Genomic DNA, 26611 nt, shown 5'->3' on the forward strand with positions numbered 1-26611 from the left:
GAGATGGCCGCGAAGATGGTCGGTCGTAAATAACGGTTAACTTGTAAAACTTACTTTCAAAATAGAAAAAAATATCGAAACGCGTGACCACTAACGGCGCAAGCACACGTCATGAATGATCAAAAGTTGTAAAAGCAATTTAAAAATGTTTCGAACATTTAGCGGGATATAAATCTAATTAACCTTATGAAAACGGCACTCGACAAAAAAATGCCATCACGTCATTTCGACGTCATGCTTAAGTCATGATGGAAGCAAAACTTTTTAAATAAATGTTACTCAACATAAGTTGCACCCCTAATCAGACAACAACATCTGTAAGGTTGAGTTTGATGGGGTTAGCAAAGGTCCTTGTCGATTCTGTAAGGAAATGAATTGATGATTATTTTCACAATAAATAATTTTGTGCCATTAAAACAGTATTTATCATTTTATTTATTTATTTTTTATTAATTTATTTTTAATGTGCACTAATCATTAAAAACTTGAAATTTATAATAAAATAAAAGATTCAAAGAGCTAGCAGCTGAACTTATAGACACACGCAAGTGCAAAGAAGCTTCACCGAAGGTATAATTTTGCACTGGTACGTAAGGTCGGTGCAGATGACAATCACTCTTATTTATAATATCTGCAAACGATTATTTTCCGATGAAACCTCCAACAGGTAACTAATTAAAAATAAGTTCTCTAAAAAAACCTCCCTACCGAGTTTGGCGGGTTTGTCTGGTACGCACAAACAAAACATGAACTAATTAGCAACACAAATAGGTGTCCCTGGTTGAAAGCCGACAGATGGATAAAAGAACCACACTTTTAATAAGTTCACTTACCAACAAATTTTTATCAGCGTATTATTTTTGATTAAATTTATATCAATCTTTCTAAAACTCTGTTAACAAGATATAATTTATAACTTATTGCAACTGGAGTGTCGAAGTCGTTCAGAGATTTATGTCGGAGTCTGAACTTTTTTAGAGCACAAAAAAGTTATTTATTTGAAAAAAAATTTTTTTCAGAACAATTATTTTAGGATTGTGTTTTTTAGAGAATAAATATGTAGCGATAAGCAATCAGCTTTAATACTGAAAATAAATGCTAATAGTGTGAATAAAATCACTTAATTTTCTTTCAGTATGTTGTAAAACATAAAAATGAAGTAATTTTGCTATGAAAACTATTACATTGACTGATTTCAAGTGGTTTTAAAGTATTTTTATTTAGTAGTGATATTATTTAGTATTATATTATGATACAAAAGTTGAAAAATAATTTTGGAATTGAGAAACCGGAGTTGGAGTCGGGAGTAGGAGTCGGAAAATTTTACCCGGAGTCGGATTTTTTTTGAAGGGCCGGAATCGGACTCGGAGTCGGATATTTGTTTCCACCTCCGACACGCTGATCACCACTTCAACATGAAAAGAAATGATGAGTAACAGACTAATTAATAACTGTTCAATTAATTTCAAAAACAAATGCCATCCAATAACACCGACAAACGCATCTCCCCACAACACAGGATACCCATACCACAAGCTGATGAATCGAACGTTGTACCTGCAAGTCATGGACTACGACAGGTTCAGCAGGGACGACCCCATAGGGGAGGTCTGCGTGCCCCTCAACGACATCGACCTCTCCAACAACCAGGCCATCTGGAGGGATCTGCAACCGTGTAAAGGACACACGGTTGGAATGATTTTAACTTTTTCATGTACATCCACTCAATCATACTCTTTCTCCCTCTCTCTCTCTCTTTTTTCTCTCTCTCACACACACACACTCTTTTTTTCTTTCTCTCTCACACACTCACACATAAAATGTATATGTACGTATTTATCCATATAATGTATAATTTTATATGTTTACATATATATATATAACATGTTAATGAAAGAGATATATGTGTGACCGTATACATGCACACATATTTACAGTCAGAGTCAATGATATAAACAAACAACATGCACATACACACACACACACACACACACACACACAGACACCACATAAATTTATAATGGCTGCATTGTGGTTTGATTTTACGAGAGTAACAATCAAATTGCCCATTAGTATAAGTTGGATCAGGTGGAAATATTGATGATGACGATGATGGTAATAGTGATGATGATGATAATGGGGAAGATGATAATGACGATGATGACGACGACGATGTTGATGATGGTGATAACGATGATGATAATGATGATGTTGATACTTCTTAAGCTAACTTAATGTTGTCTTAGTCTGAAGAGAATTTAATTTTAGGCAACTCGAACATCACTAAAATATACTGATCAGCGCACTGGCGATTGAATTAAGAGTTTAATTACTATTCACAGTGCGCTTATTGCTTTCTCTATTTCACATTCCCATGCACACACACACACACACATATACATACATACACGCACACACATATACACACATTCTCTCTCATACACACACTCTATCTATCTCTCATTTTCTCTCTCTCTCATCCTCTCTCACACACATACACAAAAACACCAAAAGTTTTTCAGTCTGTATTATTTACCAAAATTTTTAAACGGCATTTTTGCCTTAAAACATAAATATAAATATATGAATGAATAAACAACATTTATCTATTGAAACTGTCCCGTTATGTTAGATATACACAAAAATAAATGAGAAAAAATCTTTTCACGCTTCGCAATATCCATCCATCCATCCATCTATCTATCCATCCATCTATCTATCCATCCATCCATCCATCTATCCATCCATCCATCCATCCATCCATTCATCCATCATTGTTTTTTTCCTACTTAAACGTAGATATCATGTCCACCTGACGATGATATCTTCTGTTTATTTAGTAGTTTAATTAATACCAACATTATCGTCATCATCGTCCTACTTGTCATAGTCAGCATCATCGTTTACCCATTAAGAACGACCTCAACTGCGTTTTGTGGTTCCATCGTCACTGTTCTTATAATTACTATCATCAATATATTATCACCATTTTGGCATCCTTATTCATTACCATACCAACATCATAAGTAACCACGTGACATGTTTTCTTCTACTGCCATTAGCAGTGACTACTTTTTGGACAAAATCTCAGACAGACAGATGAGTTAGCAGACATTACAAACAGTTGTTCAATTTATTAGCTCTCTAAAATCATACTCTCATTGTAAAATTCTTTCATTGGTGTCCTAGTGTACTTTAGTTGCACAGTTGCACCTACTTGTGTTGTTAGGTTGTACTTATGTTGTTTTACAGTTTTACATGCGTTTTACAGTTGTTTATTTACCTAATGATGAAAAAAGTTCACCTGACTTCCTTTATTTTTAAACTTCATTAGCAGTTTATAACTGGTGCATCGTTATCGGCCGGCTGTTAATTCATCAATGTGGTGGATGTAGTACAATTGAGGAGATGAATGTGGTGTGGTGAACGTAATACCATTAATGTGATGGTGTGGTGTAGTACAGTTAATGTTGTAAATTTGGTACAATTGATGTTGTGAATGTGGTACAATTGATGTGGTGAATGTGCTACAATTGATGTGAGGGTGTGCAGTAGTAAAATTGATGAAGTAGGTATAGTACAAAATGTGTGAATCTGGATATAGTCCATTAGTACCAGTGTTTGAGTTTATGAATGCGCGTACGAATGGGCGGGTAAAAATGTGTGCAAGTTTATCAAGTTTGTTCGTGGAATGGTCAAATTTTTTTAGTTTTATTGGCTGGAAATGACGTCACCAGAAGGCAGAACTTAATTGGCGAATAAAAACCTGGTGTAACAAAAAAGCAACGTTATATTGGTAGCTTATAAGTTGCTTACACGTGTATGCAGCAACTGAGACGCGCATAATAAAATTAAATGATGCAACTATTAAATCTTTATCTTTCATTCTATGTGAAAGTGAACGATCAGCAGTATTTTGATCTGTTTTATGAGGTTCTTATGTTGTTGTTGTTTATGAGGTTCGTATGCTGTTGTTTTTATTTATGTGGTTTTTATTTTTTTGTTGTTTATGTGTTTTTACAATGTTCGACCACACATATTTCTACCTGTCCACTTTCTCTGATTTGTTGTGTCGGCGTTAATTGCTCGCAAGAATAATTTTATTACAGAGCGTTCGACAGCGCCTGCTGTGCTAGCCACTAGTTTTTGTCTCTCAAAATTTGTTTCAAAAAATGAAATTTTAGAAATTTTCAATTGAAAACATGTCACATTCTCAAGTAAAATATTTTTTCAAATGGAATTGTTGAAAAAAATTGTAATTATACCATTGTTTGGCAGAGAAACGTTTGAAAATTGCATTTCAAATTTTATTTTAATTTTCATGCGTAGACGAATAAATTATGAATATAACAGGAATATATGATATATAAGATATATTACATATATATTATTAATGATATATATATATATATATATATATATATATATATATACATATACATATATATATTGAAGCTTCCAACAATCGTCAAGTGTTCGTTATTCCGTAGATTCAAGATTTCTTATAGATGAACACAACTGCTTCGAACGCAAACTGGGTTGAACATTTATTTGAATGTCAACAGTAATAGAAGCAATAAACTAATCCAAGTAGCTACGTAAATTACAAAGAAAACTTCGCTTCAAAACCTCATTTTCGACATCGCTTCTTCTGCTCGTTAAGTACAAGATATTCCAATATATAATCCAAATATGTAATCCAAAGATTACAAATATAGAAAAGATAACAAATATAACGAGATGACATTAATAATTATATAGCGTAATTCCACCATTCCAGCAGTTACAACAGTATTTTACGTTCGAAAAAGTCATTTTAAAAATCAATTCATACAAAATGAACCAGGGCAAATTAGGAGAATTATTCATCGGTCTGTGCTACCAACCAACCCACGGCCAGATAACAGTGTTTGTGAACAGCGCACGACAGCTAAAGGCCAAAGACATCAACGGACTTTCCGGTGAGAGATATATAGATTTCATTCCGAAGGTCGCTTGCCTCAAATTCTGTCAAATTATTTGTTTGTTTGTTTGTTTGTTTGTTTGTTTGTATGTTTGTTTGTTTGTTTGTTTTTTTGTTTGTTTGTTTGTTTGTTTTTTTGTTTTTTTGTTTGTTTGTTTGTTTGTAATTCATTGCATCTGATCCTGTTATACGAGTTCCCTCAAAAATAAGAGCATTTAATGAAAAATCCACTTTAAATTATAAAATTATTTTAATAATATAAATTTTATTAACATTCAATTGTGACTACAACAATTCATAATTAATGAGTAACACATTTTCAGTGACCACTGAAATGTTTTTTAAAGGAACATGCAATAAATAATTGAAAGATGTCACCGCCGCACACGCCACACAGATCCCTACGTGAAGATATGGCTGACACACGACGGCAAGCGAGTGGAGAAAAAGAAGACAGTCGTCATCGAGAAGTGTTTGAACCCGACGTTCAACGAGTCCTTCGTGTTCGACGTTCCTTACGAGAAGATCCGGCAGACGAGTTTGGTGGTGAGTGTCATGGATTACGACAGGATGGGCAGGAACGAAAAAATAGGTCAGGTCGTGCTCGGCAGCAAAAGTGGGCCGATGGAGGTCAAACATTGGAATGAGATGTTTCAGAAGGCCAGACAACCTGTTTATCAGTGGCACATTCTCAAAGATTTTGGCTGATTGTACTCGGATGTCATGTTGATTTGTTTTGTTCTGTTGTTGTCGGGCGTTGAGGTTGTTTCGAAAATGGTGCTCTGGTGTTTTGTAGGGTAAGTTTGTCGTTTGCAATGAACATGTTGCCGTCGTTGCTGCTTGTGATGTTGTTTGTGATCATGTTTGTGATGTTGTTTGTAAATGTTTACATAACAATGTTGTTTCTGCTGATGATTAAGTTATAAAGGTGAAATGGTTATTTAGTTTTATGTGGATGTTGTTGTATGAAGAGTAAAGGCATTGCGTTGTTGATGCAAAATGATGTCCCATGCAAAATGATACAACGACGTTGTTGTTTGCATGCATGGAGGTAGTTTTATCTGTGAGAATGATGACGACGATTATGATAAGGATGAGGATGAAGATGACGATGCTGGTGATATTATGTATACATAAGCGATGAAATTGTTTCTATGGTGATATGTTGTTGCACAGATGATTTTTTTATTTCCGTGTTGTTGCTTTTGTTTTAAATGCTAATGTTGTTTTAACGGCGACGCCGATGCTTGCATGATGAATGTGTTGTTGTTTGTTGTTGTTTGCTGTCTACTGTCTATACGCTGCACTTGATCTTGTGCTGACTGAGTTAGTTCTTACTAAGCTATCGTCTTTTTGTCATAATGTTTACTTACGTAACTTGTATACATAAATCTCGTTGTTGTTGTTGTTGATGTTGTAGCTGTTGTTGATTTTGTTGATATGTTGTGCATGAATTGTTTTTGGTGTTTTTGATGATGATGATGATATTGCTGTTGTTGCTGCTGTTGTTGCTGCTGTTGTTGCTGTTTATGTTGTTGTTTATTGTTGTTGCTTTTCTTATTGATTATATCACACGCGTCTTATAAATGGTCCGAACGAACGAACGAATGAAAGTCAATGTCCTCGATAATGATAACGATGAAAAATAATGATGTCCCCACGGAGATGCTAATGTCAAATGATCAGGATAATGACAATGATGATGATGATGTGATGATTATGATTAATAAAATGAAGATTACATCAGGAGGGTAGTTAAATAGTGATGCTGATGATAACGATGGTGGTGATGATGATGAAGTTTTTGTTGCTGTAATGATGATGTTGACGATGAGATGATGAAGATGATCAATACGAAATGATGAATAATGAAGATATAGATGATGTTAACGAAGACAGTCAAAATAGTGTTCAATTGAGCATCTTAAAAACGAGATGATAGATGATCTTGTCCGAAATTAAATATATTTAAATATTTTTCTGAGCTATTTTTGGAAAAAATACGTTGTTATAAATAACGCCACACACATACATACACAACACACACACACACTCACACACACACATAAACCACACACATTAACACACACACATTAACACATATACACACACGCACAGACGCAAAAAACCCCAAGAACTACCTTGAAATTTTTAAATATTCAAATGTTTTTGTAAAATTTTTGCATGTAGAATTTTCAAGATTTCAATCGGTTAACATTTTAAAATTCAGTACTGAAAATTAAAAAAAAAATTAATAAACCTTGTTTGTAAAAAAATTACAAAAGCGAGGCAAGCTGATTAACCTCAATGATAATATTAATTTATATCTATAAACTGGACAAGATGATATTTTATTAGATATATTTCAAAATTCAACTTTTTAATCTGTAGATAACTCACCAACATTCGCAATCCCTCAAACATACACACGTTAACATTTATTTATCATACTTCATTTTTTTCAACTTTATTTAGATCGTGATTTGTTACGTTCGTACCCGTGTCAGCACTGCACTCTCTTGTTTCAACATTAGAAGGTTTAACATGGCACTATGTCTTTGTTTGTGCAAATCCTCTTACAATTATTTCCTACATATATAATGTATATTTCTATTCATGGTATATGCAGATATTGATATTCAATGTAAACCATTCATTTTGTAAACACATTATAGCAAATATGTTATATGAAAAGTGTAATGTTTGTCGTCAATCAATGAACGAACATTGTAAACATCAGATCAGATTGTTATTGCTTCGTTAAAAGCATTAAACGCTAATAATTCGTTCTAAAGATCTTATCAATTTTTATATTTTAAAAATTTAACGACTGTGGTACAAACAGAAATGTTCACATGCAACAACATGATCGTCAAACAATGAAAAAGTGGCCGCATGTTTGCTGCCATTAAGTTACACCAAATATTTTTCAATTCCTTCCAGCAACCAAATACAAACAAACGAAGTCTCCATGCACTGCGCATCTACAGCAGGTGATCATCGTTTAATGCCATCAAATGGAAATTCCGTGAATGGCATCCGGATATTTGGCATCGTGGAGACAATGATCCCACGAAACGGTAAACGTGAAACAGGACTGCGCGGAAACTGCAAACATGTACGTTTTGATAAGTGAGATCTTCATCATGATATAAGTGTACCAACCACATCAACTGAGATTGTTGCAACACATGCAAGTAATAACACACGGACACATTAATAGTTAGAACTCATAAAATAGATAAACAAGCAATAATCAATTAATTTGGGAAGATTAAAATGAAAAACTCATATTAAAAAATTTTTTTTAATTTATAGAATAATCATAAATTAAAATTTTTTTAAAAACCGTTTTAGTTTATGGGTAAGTTGGATTTGTTTTTGTTTTTAACTTTGAATACTGTTCAGGTGACAACAATGTTTTTTTGACGTTGTAAATAGTTAAAATGTCACTAGAATTTACTCAAACTAACTCTCTTAATTTTTTTAACTCTTCCGTTTTCTCAAAAAAATATTGATAAAAAATGAATACATTAGAAGCCGCATTAAAAACATTAGGACTAGTGCATTTTTCAGTTACAACTGTTGATAACATCAAACAAAAAAAGCAGCATCAATGTCAATTTATCCGCAAAACTACATACAGCCTCTTAAAAACGTGCACCGGCATAGAAATGAACTGGGACATTCTACATTCATACACAAGCACACTGACATATAATCGTTCGTATGCAGCAAGCTGCCAAACCTATCGGCCAAATATTGTTAACGGTGTCAGATAACATAAAAGATGATTAAGAGTTTTTTTCGGAATGGTTATAAAATATGAATTGGGCATTTTTAGTGTAAAACAAGTAATTTTTAAAATTAAGTATTTCAGTCAGGTTTTTGTCTTAAACAGTCAATTTGTCGTTACATATTGATACATTTTTGAAGCATACTTACTGGTTTTTTTTGTAAAATTATTATCAATCAGCTAGTCAACCAAATAAAATATATTTTCGTGATGTCAAACAAAATTAATAAATTCCTTCTACATTTTCCGTTGTCTTGAGCGAAGTGACTGTAAGGACAAGACATTAATCGTACAACTTTTCGGACAAGACTAACTGCTGAAACATAATAATACAACAGTAGAACAGAATCAAAACAAAGTGTAACCATTATTGTGGAATTAGCTATGTATTAAAAAAAACAGGATATTAGGAACAACGGAAACCACTTAGCTCCTTATAAAACATACTTTTATGAAAAAAAATTAAAAGTCTGGTTATTCGATTTCGAAAAAGTTGTATAATACATAGTAATCCAAAATCATTTGGTTTTTAAAACCAAAGCGATACTTTAAAAATTTTAATTACCGATGGTAACAACTCCTCCAATGCTTCCATGTTCACCGCATGATCAGAACATTCTTCGCAACTAACTTGAATGTCGTAAACAAACATTATTACGTCATTGCCACAACCGTCCGTATTGAAGTCATCATCACATAACCATTATTTTTGTTACAGACATTTTTGCTCTAAGTATTTTATTTTAAAACATTTTTTCATCTTTTTTTGAAGAAATAAATTTGATAACGTTCATGGAAGCATTATCCTAAAAGTCATCATCAGCAACAACGAGTTTCTGAAAACAATCTTTCGCGTGAAATTTTTTATGCAGACGATGACGAATGATCATGAAGCGTTGGCAGAAAGCTGCATCATCATTATTGAGTGCAATCTCGCATGTTCTTCTCATTTAATCGAACAACTTTTCAGATAAAAATTTACGTTCTCCCGTCCTATATAGATTCTTATTGCAGATTTATGTTCGTCGCCAGCCGGCGGGGATTCTAATTTTAAAATGATGTTCAGCCGTGCGGCATAGATTCTAATTTTGAGATTCATTTTCAGGCAACACCCACCTTCATCCATCTTTTTATTTATCCATCCATCTAACCATCCAACCATCTCTCCTTCCTGTTATCCATTCATCCTCCTATCCACCTGACACCGAGTTATAAATCAATTTCATTTTTATTTAAAATTTCATAACGCGCAAGAACCGAAGTGCATGTTCGCTCCGTCCATATCATGATCAATTGCTCCCCTCTATTCAACGCGCCGACCAATTTTTATGCTATGTTTACGCTGGTTTCGGCAAACTTAGAAAATTGTAAAAAAATGCATAGAAAAAAAATTATCATAAAATTTACTCGAACTGCCGTGTAAAATAACAATAAGCAACCAGAATAAATGAAGACGAGTATTGAAAGCAGTGACGACCGTAGCACAAATCTCAGAAGAAGTAAGTAATCTCACTAGTAGCATCAATAAGAGAAATTTCATCATTAACAGCTCGTCGTAAGCAACATCATCCATCATTATTTCCTTCCATATTAACATCCATTATCATTAACGTTATTTTAAGACTAATCTCCACCTAATTCTCGCACCTCATATTGCAAGCAGGTACACACCACACACACACGCACACACATATGTTTGTATATATATATATATATATATATATATATATATAATAAATAATACATGGAATATCTGCAACCATGATGACGTCGTCACTGTCCTCCAACCATTTCATCGAGGTGAATGAAGTTTCCATATTAAATAATATTTGTTGCGTATAAAATTTACACGCTACACTTTCCTCACCACTTATCCCACAGCAACATGCGTTTGTTATGGATGATGAGGATGATCAAAATACAAAAAAACGTCACAAGAAGAAAAATTCGAAAATATCATTTTTGCAGTTTTTATGGGCATCTTTGTTGTCGACAATTTTTGCCTTATCTCATTTTTCATAGATAGCAGACAGGCCGCTGGATGGAACGTTCATATTCAATCCTCACTTCTTCATCTTCCTCATCATCTTCTTCTTTTCATTTTTTATCTTATGAGTTATTTTCATGACACAAATTTTATTTCGATGTTATTTAATAGGATCAGTTCTTCATACTAACCCATATTCAGCACTACCCTTTAAAATTTGAAACGTAGCTTATCGCAATCGACAACATCAAAACTAGATCAAAAATTCATTTCATTTAAAGATAAAAGTAAAAACAAAAAATATCGTGCCTCGCAAAAATTGGACTCGTGTTTATTTCCCATTCATCAAATAGGTTCCCTCAGCTCGAGTGTAACGTAACACAACATCACACATATAAAAAGGAGCTATTTGGGCTAAACACACGACATACATAAAAGCCTACATTTAACGTGTGTAACTCTCACACGAACGAAACTTTAAATAAAAGAAATAAAGATACTTTGAATAAACGCTTGTATACAGATGCCTTACATAGAACGCAACATTGCTCAGAAACATACATATGAAGAAACGTGTGAAGCGGCCCGTAGGCATAAATTACACTGCACAGATGAGCAACACAAAATTTGCTATTAATGCATCCTGGCGTCTGTCAAGCACGACCTAACAAAATCTCTTTTGTGCAAAGAAAAAGAAAGAAACGGAAAGTTCTAAAGTAAAAAGTTAGCATCACACGTGGAAATATATTAGGATGTCCCGAATAGTAAAAACGAAACAAGATTTTTCTTCCACACAAAATGTTAACATAGTTATATGGACGCACATACCAAATGCGATTAACCATCGCTTTCAAATGTTTCCTTTAGTTTAGGTTATAAGATTTGAGGTCTTACTGTTGTGAGAAATAAAATTCATTATTATTTTTTGATCTTTCATTTACCAGATCACGTGACGGTTTAAAAAGATTATTTATTTACTAATTCAGTGAAAGACTAGCCGTAAAATAGAAATAATGCAAACAAAAGTAAGAAACATCCGTAGTTATAATCTGTAGTTTTAATCTGTTTTACAATCTATTCTATTTGAGAAATCAAAAACAACAAGAATGACTCGTGGACATTGAACGCAATTAAGAGAGGCGTAACTTGATTCATGCCCTACAAAGCAATTTGGTACTTGAACAAATTGGAACGAAACGTAACGGACACAACAGCCAGAATCTTGCTGGAGATGGAGTGAGGCTCAACAAAAGCAGACGACGATCTTTTTGTATTTTGCTTACAGGGAAAATTTTGAGTTTACCAGCTATTTGTCATATTGTGGGCCTAGGAAAGACATACACTATATACATTTTTTTGGAAATTTATTCCAGTGAGAGCTAGTGACTTCAAACACATGATCTTAACCAGAGTGCTGGAGTCGGTCGGAGCCGGAAAATTTTAGAGTTGAAATTTTAGATTTGAAATTTTTGAGGTGCCGGATATTTTTCATCCGACACCGACACCCTGGTTAAATATTAATTATCATCAGCAGAAATCAGCATGCCTAGCGATCTGACTAGTGACCACGTCTCAGCTGCCTGGTTCCAGTCGTTACAGATTGCATGCGGATAATGATAATCCATGCTGTATTTTCAACGTACAACCCAGACATATACATCTTCGCCATTTCAATTTTTTATTTTTGAAGGGAAAAGGCTGGCAGCTAAAATTTCAAGCTTTTGAAATGAAAATTATTTTCATTAATTAGTATGAAAACTGTGAAAATCGAATATTCAAGAAAATATCCTTTCAAAACTATTTACAGCGCTTGAATAAATAAATGAAAAAATAAAAAAAATATATAATTTATTTTCTCCTAGTTATTTAATATCCGAAATTTGGTGTACAACTTAGTTGCATGCTTGTGTGTGCTGAAGTGTGTCAGTGTTGTCTTTTTTTATTCTTTATCTGCACATTTAAGAATGTGAGTATGTAAATAAATATAAATAAATAAGTGTACATGTGTGTGTATGTGTGTGCGTGTGTGTGTGTCTGTGTGCGTATGTGTGTGTGCGTGTGTGTACATGTTTAAATATTTGTTATTTGTTGAGAACAATGAGAGAAAAGAAGCCCATTAGAGATGAGGAGATGGAAATTTGAAGAATGTATTTGTGTGAAACAAAGGAATGGAATCTGGAGTGCCAGTTAAGTAACGCTGTAACGTTATCAAGCACCCATGCGACAACAAGTACTTTAATATTCATGGTAACAGTAATAAAATGATGTCAATTAAAATTATGAAAAAAATAATCCCCAAAAACAGAACCGCAAGTAAAAATGAATGATCGGATAAAAAATAAAACTAAAAACAATATGAAAATAATTGAATAATTATTTTCATATTGGGACTGATGTGAATAATTGTGAATGATTATGTTCGTGAATACAATTGGAGCACGAAATTAAAATTGCACGAGTATAAAGAAAGCTGACACGTTCAATGTTCCGACAAATTCACGTAAGCATTAATCAAACCATCAGCCGCTCGCTATCATCCACATTACACGACATCTCGGTTCAATGAAGAAATATCTTCCACTATTTTTTGAAAAATACAAAATGAAAAACCAGATTGAACTAGTGATACAACGATGTGAAGAAAAAAAAAGAAAGTTAATTTGAAGATGAAACATATGAACAAATTGTGTTAAAAAAAAAATTCCGATCGATTCAATCAATGTTAACAATTCTGCACAATAAATAAAAAACAATCTCTAGAGCTAAGTGGTTATGAAATTTTTAAAAAATTGTTAACACGACCAATATTTAAAATCAAATGAAAAATATACAAATCTTAATGCGAATTTTTAATTACTGAAGTACAAAAAAGTCTTGGAGCAGAACAACCTCGCCACTACCACTGCTGGAGCCTGTGATCACAAAAGTAACTCAAACATTTTTTAAAACATGTAGAAAAATGGCTCATGAAAGTTTAAAAGAAATTTTTAATGTATTAAATTAAAGATAATGAACTTAATAAAATATGAAGTAGACTGTAGTGTGGTAGTGAGTGATAAAGAGATGCTGATAACCGTGTGAATGCTTGGAACCATATATAAGATCAACGTTGGAAACATCCTTCATATAAAAGTGTAGAATACGTACAGAAGATAATACATGTGACTGAGCAATACTTCGTTCGATTGCAAGGTAGGTTACAAAAGAGTGCATCATGCAGGTTAACACACGCGCGCACGCACACACGCACACACACACATACAGACACACACAAAACAAATGAATCAACTATGTTGTAGAGTGTCTTTGGCTGACCACGTGTTGGAAGATAGAACCAGTGGAAGCACTCTTCCTACGAATGGAAGGCAGGAAATCATTTAAAGCAAATTATTGAATAAATATAATTATTCATTAAATAATTAAATTAACGAATCAATTTCAAAGTGAGAACGAAATTATTTTGTACGTAATAACGCAAACCTGCTAACACGAACGAAAGTAGCAAACAAACTCTTATGAATGAATGGAGGAAGGAAGGAGAGAATGCATGAATAAATATATGGGTAAATAAATTAATACAAAACTGAACGAATGATTGATTGAATGAGTGAATACTTGGATGAATACATGAATAGATTGAATGAATGAATGAATGAACGAACGAACGAACGAACGAACGAACGAACGATACATACATATAAGCCAATAGATGTGGAAGGAATGAATAGCAACAAGGCATCGCAACAACGGCACCATCAGTTAGTTAGCATTGATATTAAATGAGTACATGTTAAACAAGCAGCAAACAAGAAGCAATGATGTGGTGATGAAAAGTTATTAACATCAAATAATAATGATGAAGGTATGGAGAAGAAGTCTCGAGTTGATAAGAATAATAAAAAGGATGACATCAATTGTTATTATGAAAATTATAGAATAATGAAACGAATGAATAGCCATCATCATAATGATGGAATGATGACGTTGAATGAATATGATGGTGAATGACGATTGCTTGGTGATAATGATTGTGTGCTGCAAGTGATAACAACTGCAATGATATTCTAATGATTGCTCGCCTAATAACTGTGTTAAAAATAGTGATGAAATGATGATGAACAAAGAACTGAAGTTGAAATAATGATGACGGTGACGGCAGCACTAGCATTGGAGCATCATCATATCACCGTCTTGTCCTTCCGTTTTGAACCAAAGAACATCTGAAAGAAAATAAACAAGTATGCTAAAGATTTTACCACCATAATCATCATCATTGAAATCATCAACATATCATTATCATCATCGTCATAATCATCATTATGTGTATCATTATCAATATCACCATCTTCGTCCTTACAAATATTTTATTAGCACACGCGTTGAAAGTCAGTGAACAAAAATAATAAATGTTACATGGAAGCAATGAAAATGAAATGAACCAAAGAACAACTGACTGAAGCTTTCGTCTTGATGCTCTGCTGGCTTTCCATAATTTGCTTCTTTTCGTCCTCTGTGAACCTCATGACCGTGCATATCACTTTCGTCAGCGTCTGATGGAGTGAGAGAAGGAAGGAATGAACAAATAAAAGGATGAAAGAGGGAAGGAACTGACAAATAAACAAAAGAATGAACGAATGTAGAAATTTACAAATCAAAAAATGAATAATGTGGAAGGAAGCTTGCCTTTGTCTCCATGCCCAGCATGTATTTGAAAAGGATGTGCCTCAGGTACTGAATTATAAGCGAATAAATTAATATCAATACAAATATAATTAACCATTATTTAATAAATAAAAAAAAATTAATAATTTGATAATTATGAATAATTAATTACGAATAATTTATCAAATAATTTGAAAACATTCAAAGTGAAAAATATTTATTAAATTTGAATGAAAAAAAAAATCCAAAATGGAAAAAGCACATTGTTGAAAAATTTATTTGTCAGATAGCAAATTTATGAAACCTCCAATTCAGTTGGCTGAATGTTCAGAGCTGAGTACGCTTCTAACAAGGACTTGTGAAAGATTTTTGAGTTGGTTGATTAGTTAATTGTTAACATGAGATTGCTCTAAATAATACATTTGAGCACCATTAATTTTATAAGCCAAAATTTACTACTTTCAACATTAAGAATTTAAAACAAATATAAATAGAACCACTTGTTGAAAAGAATGCTGGAAACGAATGTTGCAAATGAATATTAAAAAAAACTAATTCTAATCACAATAAAGACTGATAAATAAGATTACCGTTAGATGCATGAAGTTAAAATGTTAAAATTACTAGGAAAAAGAGATGCAACAAAAAATTTTTTGTGAGAAACTTCTCAAAGTAGTTGTTGAAAAAAGAAAAGTTGTTTGAAACAAAACATGAATAAAAATTCAAAAAAAATGGAACATTGTTATTGCTATTGTTATATTAGAGAACACGGAGCTGGTGAAAGAAAAAATAGCAATTTGTGTGTGTGTGTGTGGAGCGTGTACGTGTATGTGTTTGTGTGTGTGTGTGTTTGTGGTTTGTGTGTGTGTGTGCGCGCGCGTAACCAGAAATTCAACATATGCAGGCTACAAAATTTGGCGAAAAGTATAAATTGAATCAGCAAACTATCAATAGACAGATGATTAGAGTAAATATTTGCTACCCCACATATCACAGCATTTAAGTAAGTAAGTGAGTAAGAGATTAACAAAAACAAATGCAAAACGTCATACTTCATTATCAGTGTTGTTGGCGTCGGAAACTTCGACGTCAATCAGTGACTCGTCGTTGAATGAGAGAAGTCGTTCCTGGTTTCTAAACTTTGAAAATTTGTTGCTACTGGCGTTGCAACTGCTCCGATTATTTTTATCACTACAATTCGTTGGCGATTTGTTGCCGACGATCTCATCAAAGTTGTCGATGATGTCGGCCAAACTGTCGTCCAGAGAATTGTTGTAATTTTTGTTACAGTCGTGTTTCTCTTCTAAATGTGAAAGATCATTTAGAAGGGATATGCTGTTGCAGTTGTTTTGGTTGGTGTCGTTGTTCTCGCTGACGTGGTTTGCTGTCTGGCTACTCGGTACTAAGATGGCTGCAATTTAAAAAAAAAATTCAATTAATTGAAGGTAATTACTGGCAAATAATAAACTGAAAGAAAACATATTCTATTCAAGAAGGAAACGAAAAAGAGCCATCCATAACAATCTTAACACACCAAACACATTGATACAAAACAGTCAAAATATAAACTATGTATCGAATGATTCATTGATCCGTTTTTAGAGCGTAAAATCATTTTAGACGATGATGAGTTTAAAGAATGGACTCTGTGTTGTTCAGACATGAACATGAGACATGAAGCATTCATAGAAGTTTATAATGCTAAGACTAGAAAATAAGTGAAATTATAAATAAACATCAGCTGAAAACAACATCAAAATTAAGTAAATGTGATAATAACCTGGTTCATGATGAATGTAATTAGTGCTAATATGTGACAACATTGTTGTTGTTGGTAGTGTTGGCGTTGTTGCTGTTGTTATTGTTGGCGAAGATGTTGTGGATGGTTTCGTGTCAAGTTCCACTTGTATACCTACATCAAAAGAAACTATCGGTGTCCTATTGATAATATTCCCAACATCTTTATCATCACTGCTGTTGTTGTTTATGGAGCTTACATTACGAAATGTCTTTGAATTGTTGTTGTTATAACTGTTCTTATGTTTCGTTACATCAAGCATAATATTAGGATTACCAATATTGCTGTCATATTGTCCAACAGGAGACATTTTAAGATCATGCTGACCAGCACTTTCAACGACATCGATGTTAATGTCGTTGGAGTTAACAATAAGGTTACAGTTATTGCTGTTATTGTTGTTGATGTTGTCATCGTCATTATTGTCCACAATAATGACATTTGTTTCAGAGTTGACGATCATTTCACTGGTCGAAATTACGTCATCAGATGATGTCATCACAACGTCATCACTCGCTGGTGTGATGTGGTTTGCGGCCACCTCGTTATTCGTTGTAGTGTCATCATTAGGAGAAGTATGTGTGGCTGGTGGTGGGTCAGTCTGCTTGTCCTTCAGATGTTGAAGTTGTGAGGTTAATGTGCATATCTGAGCCTCAAACTCTTGCAACTTTTCGTTCTTTTCTTGCAGCACTTTGTTGTGCATTTCATTCAGTTTTCTTACCTCTCTATTTCTCTCTAACGTAGAACAAAGTGTTGGTTTAGATTATGATTATGTCTTGTGATAGAGTTTTTACATTTTAGTGGCAGTGACATCGAAATGAATTGCGATGGTAATTAATTACTAACCGATGTCTTTTTCTTTTTTGAGGTTATCCAGCTTGATGTCCAGCAGGTTGTCCCTCTCCTGCAGGATGGATTCGTGGTTCTCTCTCATCTTCTCCATCACCAGCTTCATCTAACATTCAAATGCAAATTGCAAACATCATGTCTTCACTCACGCGTTCACAGGTCTACTGTAGTACAGCATCATACTGTAACGGAATAATCTAGCCAGGCAGATTCAGACAAAATAAATAAACAAAACAGAAGAACAAATTAACTACAGGAACTCCTCTAAGTTGAAAACAAACAGAACGTACAAATGAACTGTCGTGTGGATGACCACTTCAAATTTAAACAACTTGACAACTAACCATCTCTCCTCAATCAGCATGATAACTATAACAAAATCATCTCCACAAACAGTTCACATAAAACCAGAAAACAAATGAAAACAAAATGAAAGAATTATCAAACTTTCAGCTGAGCCTCATCGAACTGGCTCCTGAAACTTTCTTTGAAAAACTGAACTTCCTGCCTGGACTTACGAATTTCTTCATTCAACTTGTCAATCTCATCAGCATGTTTCAACTTTAGTTCCTGCAGCTGAAACTCCATTTCGTTGTAAGAGGATGAAGACGATGACGGTGGTTGTGGTGAAGCAGGTCGAGTAACTTGTTGTAGTGAGGATGTTGTGACTGAGTTTTTATTTTGTTCTGAACTTTCATTCGGTGGACTATTGAGGATATTACAAATTGAAGCATAATTGTCTACAGCTTCTTTGTTCTCTGCAATGCATGCATTGTCGTTCACTTTATTTTTTTCATCAAGTTGCAGTTTCATTTCAGTTATTTTCTTCTTCGCTTCTTGAGAGAGTTGCCAAAATTTGTGATTCAACTCTTCAAAATCAGACTCTTTATCAGATAGAAGTTGTTTCAATTTGATGATTTCATTCTTTGCCTCATGAAGTTGTTCGTTGCTCCTATCAAGCTCCTTCATCTTTTCTTTCAGGACCATACTCTCAGAGTAACTCATGTTTGCAACTGAACAGCTGCCAACTTCATCTCCTAATTTTGACTCATTTGCATTATCAGCTTCAATTTTGACGGCGTTATTTTCGTTTGAATTCCTGACGATATCGCAGTGATCTCCACCGTCAATCAAATCATCACCAGCTTCAATGTCTTTTTCAAGAGCATCCCCATCAGATACCGATTTCAACTGTTTCATAACTCTTTTTAGTTTGCTATTTTTTTGCTCGAGCTCATATTTTAATGCATCAATGGTGCTCTGTGAAGAATTTTTTGTAAAGATGAGTTCATCCAGCAGTTCCTTCATATCATGCTGACTTGCATCCAACATATCCTTGAACTGACTCAACGTTAGTGAACTCTCCGACGTCACTCGATCCAGTTCAGAGGTCAGTTTTTCTTCTGTGCTGTTCAGTTGAGATCTCAGTTGCTGTTCTACTGTCGACAACTTCTCGTTTAATTCTCGAAGTTCCAATATTTCTGATAGATGTTCAACATTCTGCTTATTATGCTCCTTCTGTGCAAATATGAATGAACATTAAATGTCCTGCTAACTAGAAACATAAGATGGCGTCATGGTGATTAAAACTCTATGATGTAACATTATATTAACAATAGTAACAACGTAGTAAATGAGGTAATGCAGAAATAAACAAAAAGATCGAGTGATCACCAAACATGCTGTTCAAAAGCAAATGAAATTTTCTAACATTTGCTAGCAATGTTGAAAGTTCTTAGTAACGAGACACGATTATTACAATATAATAGTGGTTTAATTAAATAATGGTTGCAGATCAAAAGGTACAAACAAGAAGGACCTTCAACTTTTGAATGTCATCCTTCAATAACAGATTAGCCTCACTCAGAGCACATATTTCACTTTCCATTTTTTTTCTTGCTTCAACATTGATTGCCTCATTCTTACCTTTTTGTTATAAAATAACACAACTAAAACTTTGAAAAACAAATCTAAAAAGTTAATAAACTTACTTATTAAGTAAAATAATAATAATAAAAAGTGCAAAAGTACAATATTTTTCTCAAATGTTAATGCTCTTAGGTTTGACGTAATAATTCAAAAAATTTAAATGTATAAACTGAAAAGAAGCACCTTTGAGCTCCTCATATTGAAGCTTGATGCTTTCATTTTTCATGCTCAATTTTTCAATTTTATCTTGCAGTGCCAACATCCTGGAACATGCAGTGCTGTTTAGCTCTTCAATTTGCACAGTTAGTCGCTCGTTCAATTCAGTGGAGAACTCTTCAAACTTTTTATCTTTCGCGATGATGACGGACTGCAACTTGAAAGCCGAATCCACCTTCAACTTTTCAAATGCATTCATATGACGTTTGGTCAAAGAGTCAATGTCAGCCTGCTGTTGCATTCTTAAATTTGATAAGGCAACTTCATGCTGGGAAGTAAGTTCATTTTGTTTGATGGTTAACTTAGTAACGACATCCTTCAATTCGTCACCAGTGGAAAGTAACTTCAACTTCAATTCTTCGTTCTCCTAGATAACATCATTTGTAACAAAATGTAAAATAATGTTTAATAACATGAATATGACCAGACAATCAAAGCCCTTCAATGGTGCCAAAAACACTGTTCAAATGTTCAAAATTAGATTCCACTTGAAATGGTCTTCTTTCTACTTTACATCAACTAACCTACCTAATGCCGTTTCTGTGGCACAATATAAATGTAGATACATAAAATACATGAACACAGGTCAATGAAAATTTTTTGAAACATAAATTTATCAGTGACAATTTAATCATGATAAATGTAAAAGGCATATGATTTATGTAACGGGAGAATAAAGTGGAGTAACCTTGGATAGAATGGAGAGATCATTCTGCAGGGAGGTGACCTCATGTTGTAGCTGGTTCACAATCATCTTCCTCTGCAACTCCTGCTCCTCAGCTGCAAGCGCCATCTCTTCCTGCTCCCTCATCATCTCACTCATGTGCTCTTTCTCTTGAGAGCTTTTCTAAATTCATTCAACATGCAGCAGGTCATCCAACATCATTCAGCAGGTCATCCAACATCATTCAGCAGGTCATCCAACATCATTCAGCAGGTCATCCAACATCATTCAGCAGGTCATCCAACATCATGCATCTGATTATTCAAACAATGTCAGGCACCAGACAATTCAACGCCTAATGGGAAGTCATCCAAACAAAACAATTAACGATCTTGAAACGGGACTCACCCTTTCATTCCACTTGCCCTCCCACAGTTTGTCCCTCTCCAGGAGAGCTTCTTCTTTTTCTTTCTGAAGTTCAGAAATCCTATCAGACATCTGTTTCTATGTTTAAAGATTCAACTCATTAGTCAGCACTATTGATCAGTATTCAGAAAATTAATGACCATGCAATAACTCTTTACATCATTCTGCTTATTTTTTCGTTATATCTCTATTAGATAGAACATAGATAAGATATTGAATTGAATTGAAAAATGATTCATTTGGTCAAGATACAAACAGTATGTGCAAACAAAAAAACAAAATAAAAACTCTGCTTGCCTGCATAAGTTGAAGTGCTTCAACTTTGCCTCTCCTCAGTTCATGCAGTTCATCCAATTTCTCTTTCTCCATCCTTTCTTCTGTTGCTTGCACTTTTTCAGAAGCCTCTTGCTCAAGTGTTGTAATTCTTAACCTCAGCTTTGCAACTTCATCATTGCTTTCTTTACCTACAGTGAAATAGCTTTAATAACGACATGGCTGATAATTATTATATACATATATATGTGTTGCTTTTAAATTATATTGCAGCATATTTTATTGTTTCAAATAAAAATTGAAAAATGTTGAAGAAGAAGAAAATAATGACTTTGATGTTTGATAACAAGCAATTCAGCTTGCATTAGCTCCTTCTCTTCTGCTAACTCTTTTGCAACATGCATGCCTCTGATGACTTCCTGCTCCTTCTCTTCCAACAATCCATGCATTTCCTGCTTCACATTGGCAACATCCATCACTCTTTTAGATTCTGCAACTTCCAAACATTGCTCTAATGATGATATCCTTCCTTCTAAAGTTTTATTCAGCTCTGTCTTTTCATTCTGCAAATTTTTGTTTTAATTGATTAGATAATGCCACAATTAGAATTATAGAAAGAGTGCAACAAAACATTTTAGCTAAAGATAGTTATGTTATTGAAAACCGACATAGTTTTCAACTGGTTAAAATTTTGATTATATAATTTTTTAAATAAAATGAAATAACCATACCCTAGTGACGAAAAACTGACAACCTAATGAAAGCAAACAAATAATCAAATGCCCAACTAAACAACAAAAACTGTAGAAAAAAAAATGATTACTTTAACATCATCAATCTCCTTTGTTTTCAGTTCAATTTGTTGCATCAGATCATTTTTGTCATTGGACAGTATATGAATCTTTTCTTTAAGTGACTGAATCGTGTGTTTGCATTTTGAAAGCAACTCTTCTAACCTTTTTATCTATTCAAAAGTCAAATTAATTAAATTTTTAATTTATCAAGGTAATATATCTGAATTATTATGCATGCCACAAAGCATATGTCAATGAAGACTAAAGAATTGAACTTAATTATTAAAAAAATGAACATGACTGGCAGCAAACAGTCTTACTTTTTCTTTTTGTTCCAATTCAATAGAGAATGGGGCATTAGTAGTGGTAGTAGTATCAAAAGAAGATTCTACCTTCAACTCATTTTTGACCTCAGTTTCAGTTGTTTTCTTAATAAATGATTTTTTTAAAATAAATAAATTTAAGTCATAAATTACATTTGAACTTGACAACCTAATCTAATAGAAAATAGTTATACAAATTATATTCTAATAGTCTCTAGCTAAATTATTTTATTTTCATAGTAAATTCAATTAAAAAAACTGATTGGCACATTCCATTATGTTTTTATAATTTATGTAATTTGATAAATAACTCAATCCCATTAATCAAAAAATTATTAACACTAAAATTTAATTTCATTTCATTTTATTAAATATTAAATAATTTAAATAAAAAATTAATAACTGTTTTTTGATCAAGGTTTGTAGCTGGAACAGGTCTTGTTTTCAATGAACTATCACTAATTTTTTCCTTAAGATTTTTAAACATTTTAGGCAGTAGTAAAAAAAGGAAATAGAAAATATAAAAAAAAGACAAAAAAAATTAGTCCAGTTTAAATTTATTTAATTAATTATTTACAATTATGTGGCAACATAAAAATCTAAAAAAAAACAGAAACAATAACAAGATGATTATTTTCGGTTGTATGAAAACAGTAGTACACAGACTATGGAATGCTGGAAATAAAACTTGAAAACAAGTTGACTTATTATATAAATTTTTTTATGAATTTTTCAGCAACAGAGTTGAAATATAATAAAAAATCAACAAATTTGAATTGTTAATTTTAGTTATTATCATTACACCAAAGTTCATTGCTTATTCGAATTATGACGTAAAAACTTCTGTTGCGATAGTACCAAAATGGTTGATTCAAACGCTAGAATTCGTATTTGTATTCATAAGTTTCCACAATTTTTGCAATTTTGTTTATTTAGTTTAATCATAGCTTAGTTATCTTGATAATTCTTTAAAGTATCATGGTTTTTCTCTCTATATATTGTTCAATTGCATTGCAAAACAATCATTCGTTTAAAGCTAATAGAAAACGAATCCAGCCTCAATTTCAAACCATTCAAATCACTCAACGAATATCCTCCATCTCAAAAAACCGATCCGTGGTATTTATTACTTTACACTGATACAGTGGCGCACCTGACAACTTTGACCTGGGACCAAAATTTTGAAAATGTTTAAATTTTTAATATTATTTTTCAATTTTGACGGGAGCCAAGATTTGTGGTAGTGTAGCCAAAATTAGGCTGGCGACCTTTTAATTAGGCTGGCGACCTTTTTTGACAAAAATTTGTGCTTTTTCTAAGCAAAAACTGCGTTTTACTGACTTTCAATACAAATATTGCTCACAATGGCGGAAGCCAGGGCCCGCCCTTTCTCTAGATTCACCACTGCACTGATACCATCTTATCCTATACTTATTTTTCCCATTATAAAAATTACTGGAAATGTAACATATTAACGTTACACGCCCTTTATAATCGAAACAGGGATAACGTAGAAGTTTAAATTTGGGGGATTATGAAAAGCTGATAAAAAGCATATAACGCAATTATTTCTATATCAACGTTTTTGTCAAATTCCTTATTTCAAATCCTGCGTAATTCAGTGTTCCGAATTCCAATCTTATCGAACATTTTTAACAAACACATTGTCAAAACCTTACCTGTCCATATTTCAAGCACATACTTGTCAAATTTCATCTACTAGATCAGTTTACTTTTTAACCTGCAGGTTTAAATAATTTCACTCGCCTCAATAATCATCCCATTTTTTACAAATTCTAGAAAAGTAGCACAAAATTATTTCTTGGATTTGTTTTCATTTTAAACAGCATAAAACTTCATCTCATTCATTCATGTGATCAAAGCATCAAATACACCGTCCCACCAAGGTTATATATGGATATATTGTAACTTGTTATTTACAAAGCGCTATCTATAACAGCTTCTCATTAGCACTCTCTACGTAGAAATATTCAAGTAATATGCTGAAAACTTTTCAGCAATGTCACAAGTGGTGTCAATCGTTAATACTTATTAAACTCTGATAATGACATTCCAGATCTTCGTCGTTCCATTAACGGACTATTCCAGAAGACAGAACCACTGCAAAATCTCTATCAGCTGTTTTGAGATTGTAACATCTATAACATGTGCTAATCAGCTGATTTAAGATTTTCACGAAACGACATTGATGAAACTTTAATACATTTATCTGTTAAGTATGTTAGAGATAAACAGAAGACAGTTTGTTCCATTCTTCCATCACTCTATTCGGAAAAAATTACAACAGACCTTATGGCTAGAAACTATAGTTAGCTTGAAGTTGTGGTCCTTTGTACGAACATCGTGCGCAAAGAGTAACGAAGGGACAACATCAGAAAGAAGCTGACCATATATTATTCTATATAGCAAAATAAGGTTGGCTCTTAGACGTCTGTAGACCTGAGATGGCAACTCCAGTTTTCTCAACCGGTCCTTGTATGGAAGACCTCTGCAGGATGTTCTCACACGCGTTGCCATTCTGTAAACTTTTTCTAACTCCTCTATTAAACTGGCTCTGTAAGGATTCTATACTTGAACACCGTGCTCGATGTCAGAATGCTATTTGAAATTCCTGGCAATGATTCCTTGCATAGAGTTCGCATTGTGAACTACCTTCAAAACATGACTATTGAATTTTAATTTATCATCTACAATGACTCCAAGATCTGAAACTTTTTTAACAACCGGCAGATGAAGAAATCCGTTAACATCCAAAATGGTGTAGGGTAAACAAGATTTGTTGGAGAAATTTGTTAACAACCGACATTTATTTGCGTTTAATTTCAATTAATGATTGCATTTTATTAGTTTTGTGTTAACGTTCAAGCTCGCATTAAAAGTTTGTTGAAACAGTCTACCGAGAAGTTTAAAAAATTCAAAAATAATTTTGGCACTATAGATACAATTACAATTAATTTCCTTGTTGTTGGTTCATAGACACTGCTAAAAATAATGGGGATAATAAAAATATTAAATATATCAAAACGTATAAGCCTAATGATTAGCTTACAAGAAAATGATTGTACAGATACAATCGATCGACTGAATGACAACTTGAAAGATTTAACCAAGCGGGAAAGAAATGAATCACAATTTCGCTCAGCTGTTGCACAAAAATTTGACAATCTATGGATATTATGTGTTAATTGTGTTTGTTGCAGGATGGCCTTTATATGTTTTCAAATTAAAACGTATAGTTGAGTTTGTTAATTATAATCAGTATTTATTATTGTAATTTGATATTTGTATATCCGCAAATTATAATTTCTTCTCATCGGCGCTCTTGCGGCTGGAATAACGTGTTGTTGAGGATGTCGGTGTTGTCATCATCGTCATTAATGTTGATCTTCATGAAACATTAATTAAATCACTGGACGGTTGTGTTTTTAACCGTTTGCAAAAGTACAAAACAATTTTAAATTGAAATGTATTCCTATTGCGATACAGTACAAGAGGAATACTTTTTTACTAAAAATCGAGAATGCGCTTTACACAAACAAAGAGAATCCTGTAATAAATATACAACGAACGTAGTAATTTTACTTGCGACAAAGAAACTAACAATAAAAAGAAACAATTGATCAAAACAAAGTGAATTATTAGAGCCATCAAAGTAGGAACAACGTAAAGTTAATTTTTGGAGCCAATGATTTAGGAATGCACCGATATAAGTAAAAACAATAGTAAATGCAATAGCAAAACATTGTAAATGGTGAAGGATTAGCGTTGAAAAGTTTTTTCTGTATTAGATAAAAATGAATAAAAAAAATGTTAAAAGCTTTGTTTTCTATACAAATAAGTTCAAAATTTAAAAATCGAAGAAAAAAATTCGATACGAACTATTGAAAAATTGAACCAGAAACAGATCAAA

General features: G+C 33.1%; 2 protein-coding genes across 2 annotated transcripts in view; one reads left to right on the forward strand and one right to left on the reverse strand.

Annotated features, from left to right (window-relative positions):
• The window catches only part of Syt7a (synaptotagmin 7a), a gene marked incomplete at both ends in the record, with an annotated part of 28759 nt that extends 23088 nt beyond the window's left edge, over positions 1-5671 (forward strand). The window contains 3 exons of the mRNA XM_009024196.1: positions 1520-1689; positions 4847-4961; positions 5361-5671. Of these exons, the coding sequence (XP_009022444.1) occupies positions 1520-1689; positions 4847-4961; positions 5361-5671 (596 nt within the window). The remainder of the gene's footprint in view (positions 1-1519; positions 1690-4846; positions 4962-5360) is intronic.
• Positions 5672-15155: 9484 nt separating this feature from the next.
• HELRODRAFT_162502 (hypothetical protein) lies at positions 15156-23167 on the reverse strand (the record flags this gene model as incomplete). The annotated part of the gene is made up of 15 exons (XM_009024688.1): positions 15156-15296; positions 15713-15763; positions 16461-16819; positions 17189-17941; positions 18053-18161; positions 18503-19573; positions 19875-19981; positions 20168-20567; positions 20889-21047; positions 21273-21368; positions 21579-21754; positions 21895-22126; positions 22387-22527; positions 22678-22785; positions 23084-23167. The coding sequence occupies 15 exons, from the start codon at positions 23165-23167 to the stop codon at positions 15156-15158; spliced, it is 3987 nt and encodes a 1328-aa protein (XP_009022936.1).
• Positions 23168-26611: the final 3444 nt, after the last annotated feature.

The sequence above is a fragment of the Helobdella robusta genome (assembly GCF_000326865.2).
Source record: "Helobdella robusta unplaced genomic scaffold HELROscaffold_4, whole genome shotgun sequence".
In the NCBI taxonomy this organism is placed as follows: domain Eukaryota; kingdom Metazoa; phylum Annelida; class Clitellata; order Rhynchobdellida; family Glossiphoniidae; genus Helobdella; species Helobdella robusta.